General features: G+C 33.2%; 1 protein-coding gene across 1 annotated transcript; it reads right to left on the bottom strand.

The window, feature by feature from the left end:
* Positions 1–4,194: 4,194 nt before the first annotated feature.
* Positions 4,195–7,264, bottom strand: LOC124442722 (ubiquitin-conjugating enzyme E2 J1-like). The gene is made up of 8 exons (XM_046993210.1): positions 7,069–7,264; positions 6,690–6,763; positions 6,487–6,618; positions 5,333–5,417; positions 5,138–5,243; positions 4,948–5,003; positions 4,806–4,873; positions 4,195–4,709 (listed from the first exon to the last, which is right to left on the bottom strand). Exons 1-8 carry the CDS (start codon positions 7,097–7,099, stop codon positions 4,374–4,376), a joined length of 888 nt encoding a protein of 295 aa, XP_046849166.1. The 5' UTR covers positions 7,100–7,264; the 3' UTR covers positions 4,195–4,373.
* Between the last annotated feature and the right edge of the window lie 36 nt (positions 7,265–7,300).

The following is a 7,300-nucleotide window of genomic DNA, read 5'->3' as shown; positions in this document are numbered from 1 at the left end:
GACCCGTCTTAACTGGAATGATCAGTATCACTTCAACTTCAAATTAGCGGATCAAGACAGCTTACTTTTGATTTCAAATTTTGCAATATGGAGCGCTCAATTTTGTCTCCATCTGCATTTTATGACGTACCGTAATGTAGCTACAGCATATTTTAAACAACTGTTATCAAGAAAAAAAAGAAAAGTCATACAAAATAATCAAAAATTCTGATATCGTTTCCAAATAACGTTATATTTACAATTTCAAATAAGGTTTGTTTGGTTAGAAGGTTTTTTCCCGGATTCGCCGGTTTTCCTTCCTTTTCGTTTTGCCGTAAAAAAACTGTGTTCATGTTTTGGGGCCAAAGGATAGCTGCAACAATGTACAAATCGAATTATTTTCAATTTTATAATTCAGTCAGACTAATTAGTACGGAAGCTTCGTTTGGCTTCTGGGTTGAAATCCTAGAACACTACAAATTAGAGTTTTTATCGTCTAAAATCAATTAATAACTGGTGAAAAAATTTGCTTTCTTAGCTGTATTTACCGTGTAAGGAGCAAAATACGTAATATGATTCCCACCATTTTGTCTAACATATATATTTGTTAAGTATAAATGAAAAGAATCTTTGCGGTGTACGCCGTGCGCACATGTTTTTATGATGACCAGCACCTGAGTAAAGATGCAACGACTGTTTGAATCATTGAACTATAATAGATGGAAGGCTACCTGTAATAGAAAAGCCTAATAATTTTTTGAAGCCAAATTTGATACGGGTGTCCGGAGGTCAATTTACGTGTATCACACGCGCGAAGCTACACGTCACGCGAGATTTGTTAAAGAAACATATTTTTACCGAAGACTTTTTCTCATTTTGCTCAAAGAATAAACGTTGAAAAATATTGTGACATTAAAGGTGATGGGGCTTAATCGTTATTCAGTCAATTATCATGCTTTCTACTGAATACGTATTTTGAAATGGCAAGTACGGTGGAAACGTAAACAAACAATGATACATCGTTCATTTTATACACATCGGAAACGTTGCATCAAGTACTAGTTTAGTTCGAAAGAATTCAACTGGTTGTATTCAATTATTAACATGAGTTTCTCCTTGGAATATTTCGGGATTTGTATATAACCCTTTCTACAGAAGCCATTAGTTTTTGTAAAAAATGATGTTCGAAATCAGGTGGCATGTATGTTTTTCACAAAGCTAAATTAACTGAAGTTGTGAAAGGCGAAAAGTTATCAGATACATATAAAATGAAACGCTATGGGAGGATTTCCTTTGCTGGTGCATAAATTCATCCAACATATCATGGGTATAATTTAATTTATCTTTTAAAACCAAATCTCGTCTAAGTTCGTACTAAAAATTGTATTTTTTTCTAAAATTGTACGTCGAATTAATAATGATGGTTTCGTAGATCGTACAAGTTATTTTTTCGTTCTATACTATTGGCCGTGTGTTCACATTGCGTGGAAAGACTGGGCGCTACTGGCTTCAAAGTATCGACTGAGATAGCCTTCTTATCTATTTCCACATCCTACCATATCCACTTATATAGGTTTTATACAACAAACTGCTACTCTCGCATTATTTTGGATCATATGTTTTACTCCTGGGGCAAAAAAGAATTATTATGATGACAAGACTGTAATAGAACGGTTTGGTGCGAAAACTCATGTTTGCTAAATTTTATATAGAAATCTTCTCGCGTTGCTTAAAAATCATAATAATAGATTTGGCATGATTTCTGAAAGAGAAATTAACAAGAATACAAAATACAAGGAAAATTCATCATAAAATATATGCTAGAAGTGAATAGTCTAATATGGCCGCCGCTGTCAAAAATTGCCTTCAAAATTTTCTAGGCACCAGAATTAGTTTGCGTTTTCCAGTCTTTATATATATCAGTGGTCAGTTACAAATATAGAGAAGGAAAAATACTCCTGAAATTTGCATAAAACCGTGTTGAACTTTGCATAAACTTATCAAACTACACTGAAATGTATCAGAACGTATTTTAAACTATATTAGCTAATCCTTTCTTGAAGTATAGTTCTTCCAATAGAGTAGAAAGAAATGCTTTAAGAATCATAAGTTAACGGTCTTAGAGTAAAAAACGTTAACTGAAAATAACCAACTCTTTACAATGTAAAGAATCGCGAACTATTGGATACCTTCCATCATTTTTGATATTCTTTTTCATGATGTGCTTGATTTTGTTATTACTGGGTAGAATTTATTTCAAACGATTGAGTAAGTTGTGTTGCTTTTGAATCCCTACAGTAGTTATTGATGATAATTATTGTCATTCATTTCTTCATGTGTATATTTTGAATAAATCTAAGATCATTACATGAATTTAAATTTTCCATTTGAAATTATGCTATATTTTCAATATGTTTGAATCCATTTTATTTACGATAAAAACAATAATTTCTTGGCTTTTTTCGGGGCATGTTGGTGGCAATCTTCAAAAGTTGAATTCCTCATGAGGTACTGTAAGAAGAACAGTAATGGTAAACCACCTTTATTGTCGATCATTTATTTCTCTAGTTGTGTTTCTCTCTTTGTTGAGCAAAGCACTATAAATCTTGTATTCATTAGGACAACTGAAACCAAATTCCAACACCAGTAAAGCTGTAATCAAGAATATCACATGAGATAACCGTCTTGCTCTGGTGGGTTGCTTTTTCGCAGCAGGTGTCAAGGTGCGAAAAGAGCTATTCCTTCGTCATCAGCACTTATTTTCAATATTTTGCTGCTAGTCTATTTAAGTGATCAGTGACTTGAGCGATGAAACGATTTGCAATACCAGGAAAACGCGTGATCACTCATTTATGAATAAATTACTGAGGCTACAAACCACAAATGGAAAAGAAAAGTCACAAGAAAAGTTTGTTAAGATAATTACTTTGAAATGATATATTGAAGTAATTTTCAATCAGACATGAAAGTCATTCACAATGACAATCTCCTTTGATTTCCTCCAAATAGTCTACACTTTACCAAGATTGCAACACAGTTCGAAGAAATTCCATGTCCCATCTTCTTTGGAAGCTGTTTCCAGTGCTTTTCTTAGAAAATTAACACTTCTGATTAATAGAATTAAATTTGCTGTAATTAAACGTACATTTTAGCAGGAAACCATACAAGTTTATAAGTTAATGAAAAAAAAACGATCAAGGCTTGTTTCAGTGGAATTTATTGGAAAACAGTTGTATTATTGTCTGCTTTGCTTGCAAACGTACTAGCATTGCAGTACTTTAACTATCTCGAACAAGCACTGCCACTGTTCAAAAAAGCTGCAAGTTCATTGAATTAAAGCAAAAACAAGTTAATACAACTCATACCACTTGACAGTCATACAGAGGATGATCTGAGCAAGGTCGATAATAAAATCGTTAAAGTCAGGAGAGAAACAGGAAGACATGGCGACGAATTTCGATTTAAATTATATGACTTAACGGTTGGCAATAAAAAACGTCGATTTGCAATACAGTACGTTAAAGAGCCCTTGAATACCCTAAAAGAAATGTGCCTGATGAAGGACAGTCAAGCGGTGACACCGTGACACATGACAATCGAAACGAGCAAGTAAAATTATTTCAACGTACCTTGTTTGACATATTCAATCATCAACTCAGAAAAGTGTATAAAGAAGCCTGCTTAATTGTGTCATTTGATTACGAAGAACTGGAGTTTTCGAAGAATGGAGGCTTGACTAAAGTTATTATTGATAGTGTTGAAAATTCACAAGATGAAAGTGACAAAATTGATGGCGTTCCTGGGTTTGTTAAGCTTGAGAGACCTAAACAAACCGATGACGGAGGAAAAACCTTAAAAACGAAGAAAAGTGACTCGGATGTTTTGATTTCATCAAGCAAAAATAAAACAACACTTAGAAAAAGACAAAATTCACATTTAAGTGAAATAGTTATTGTAGCCGATCTTGATGGAGGTGATGTTGGGCAGTCAACGAAACATGGGGTAGAGAATAGTGACGTTTAATTTTTATAATTTTTCAGGGAATGTACAGCAAAAAGGGTGGAGGGCATGTTATTACTATTGCTATAACCCTCATAGTGATTTACAGGCATTTTTAATTTTTCTAATTTGCTCCCAGACCCTTAACTGCCGCCCACCATAAAAATGCTTCCCAACCTCTTTCATGTATTTCACATCAGAATTACAACTTTCTGGTTATCTTTCATCGTAAATTAAAATTGATTTAAACTTATTGAAAAATAGCGTACTTTCAAAATGGAAATTTAAATTTACATATTGATTTTAGATTTATTCAAAATATACACATAAATAAATGAATTATAATAATTATCGTTAATTGTGATTTATATGGAGTACAAAAACAACACGCGCTATCATTTATAATAAATTCTACGCAGTACTAACAGAAACAAACACATGCTAAAAATGAATATTAAAATCAATGAAAGGTATCCACTATTTTGTGATTCTGTACATTGTAAAGAGTTCTTTCTTTTCAGTTCATGTTTTTTACTCGAAGACCGTCGACTTCTCTTTCTTAAAGAACTTCTTTCCACAGTATCTGCCTGACTCTCAACTACATTTGTTTCATCTTGATTTGATACAATATTCTGTACGTTTTCACCTTCAACTGCATTGCCATGAGGAACATCGCCATTTTTCTCGCCATTGCTTTGCATCTTTTCCTCTGATTTTTTCTCGTTTTCACCCTAAAAAATGTTTCGAGAATCTTTCAAAAGCTCAAAACAGTTTTGAATTTTTGTAAGAAAGCAGTAATTCGGTTTATTCATAGAAATAAATCATACTTTGAAATTTATCTGTGAAGCTAGTTCTTTGTCTTCATTGCTTGTGCTTAAATCATTGTCACAATCCTCTATGGAGTTGAAATAAAGTCTTAAAAGACTGTAAACATTTGGAAAACTCTAACAATACATGTTCTTTTCTAACCTTTCAGGGAATCGGAATTACAACTGCCACAGACATTACAAGTCCAATTTATCGATCTGAAGGTACACAAATAAAGTTACTTAATGTTACAAAATATAACATAATTGGCATGGTTCTAATATTGCACAAACTCTCCATCAATCTACAAGCAGAATGAAAGTTGGTCATAAAATGTAAAATAAATTGATACTTTTTGGCCAAAATTTTTCTTTCATTGCTTGTATAATCCAAAGCACCAATAGCTCCTCCTCCTTTCGAAGGCATGAAACCAATGATGGCCAAAAGGACAGTTCGTACTAAAGTAACATGAATGTTTAAATCACATGCTAAAAGATGTCTATACATCTATAACAATGATAATAGATCTATGTTATGGAGTTCTTACTGCTCCACGAAGGTTGCCAGGTTTCAGGATGATGTGAAGACATACTTAGACAGATCTTTTTACCAAGTTCAAATCGACCATTAGGCTGCAAAAATAGAAATACTACACACTCTTGTCTAGACACTTTTAAAAGTCTTCTTTTTTATAAATGATGATGTGATAGTCCAAAGTTGCACAGTAACAGTTTAACAAATTTTCTTAAAAATCAAAGCTGTGTAGAAAATCCATTAATGATGACTTAAAATGGATGGCTGGTTGGCCAACTCCACCAGAAATATGAAGCCAGCAATTCAACTAACCAGTCTCTCTCCTCAGTCACTCTCCTTTCATGCACAGACCAGAGAAAGATTATTGAAACCAGTGGCATAAAAAACTTGATTATCTGAAGTAGTTGAGTCGTATTCATATATGCATGTTATGATTCCTAGCAATAAATTCATTTCAAAGGAACTTGATTTGGCAAAAGAAATATGAATCCCAATCATAGCTGGCTACGCTACTGTACTACTGATTATATGCTGGCTATGGTAAACTATGAAGTGACATGTGTATCCGGGTGCAATATTAGGCTTTAAGCAAGGACAAGCATCTTTACATAAAGTATTATGCATACATATGTATAAGTGGCATTCACTTGTCTACACACTTTTAAAAGTCTTTTTTATAAATGATGATGTGATAGTCCAAAGTTGCATAGTAACAGTTTAACAAATATCTTAAAAATCAATAAAGCCGTGTAGAAAATCCATTAATGATGACTTAAAATGGATGGCTAGTCGGCTAACTCCACCAGAAATATGAAGCCAGCAATTCAACTAGCCAGTCACAATCCTTTCGCACAGACCGAAAAAGATTATTGAAACCAGTGGTATATGTAAGAAGCTTGATAATCTGGGGGAAGTGAGTTATATTCATATATGCAGGTGACGATCACTTGCAATAAATTCATTTCAAATGAACTTAGTTTGGCAAAATAAATATGAACCCCAATTATAGCAAGCTATGCAACTGATTCTATGCTGGCTAAAGTGGCATGAGTATCTTGGTGCAATATTTGGCTTTGTGCAATTAGAAGCATCTTTACATGGAGTCTTATGCATACTTATATATAAGTTAAATCCACTTATAAAATTAGTTCAATGAGCAATACTTACAGTTAACAACATGATACTTGGGGGTTTCATGGGATATTCTGGTGGTAATATGATACGTCCATGATAGCGACCATTTTCAAAGTCACTATCAGCTGGACCTCGAACTGTGAAATGCCACTCAAAGAGATTATCCTGAAATAGATAAAACTTTATGTTCAAAAATTAGGATGAAATGTTTGTACAAATGGTCATACTTTACATACCTCAAGTGGTTGGGCATAATATTGAGCTGTCGGTTCTCGAAGTTCTTTGGCTTCTCGCATTAAACGTTTCACGGCTGTTGTCAAAGTTGAGCAAATATTTTAAACGTAAATTAGCACAAAGGAATGAAGGTTCAACCATGTACATTTTCATCACAATTTACGAAGAAGTACGACATAGTTTTAGAAGGAACAACACTTGACATCGTTATTGCAATCGGTTTATTTTTATAAGAGCAACGGAATAATCGAATTTTACGCTTAAACTTAAACTTTGTGATGATAATTCCAAATTAATAAGTCCGAAAAACATTTTCGTATATCCAGCGTACAAGAAACTGTATTGTGTGGAGAATTCTGTTTACATTTTTAATATTTTTACCTGGACTTTTTAAATTATATTTTCTTTCCATCGACTAACGGTAATCTCTTACGACAAGCCAAAGATATTATATTTATGACTAAAGAAGGAAGCATGTAGAAAATATTATGGTAAAATCCATCCAATGAACCAAATTACCATAAAAATATAAACAAGAAAGGAGAACCAACCAAAATATTACAACACATTATGTGTGGTGTCATCAGAGTTAAAAACGTGGATTGGATTGAGT

Source organism: Xenia sp. Carnegie-2017, unplaced genomic scaffold (assembly GCF_021976095.1).
Source record: "Xenia sp. Carnegie-2017 unplaced genomic scaffold, XeniaSp_v1 HiC_scaffold_20, whole genome shotgun sequence".
Lineage (NCBI taxonomy): Eukaryota > Metazoa > Cnidaria > Anthozoa > Malacalcyonacea > Xeniidae > Xenia > Xenia sp. Carnegie-2017.
This window is presented reverse-complemented; position numbering and strand designations above follow the sequence as displayed.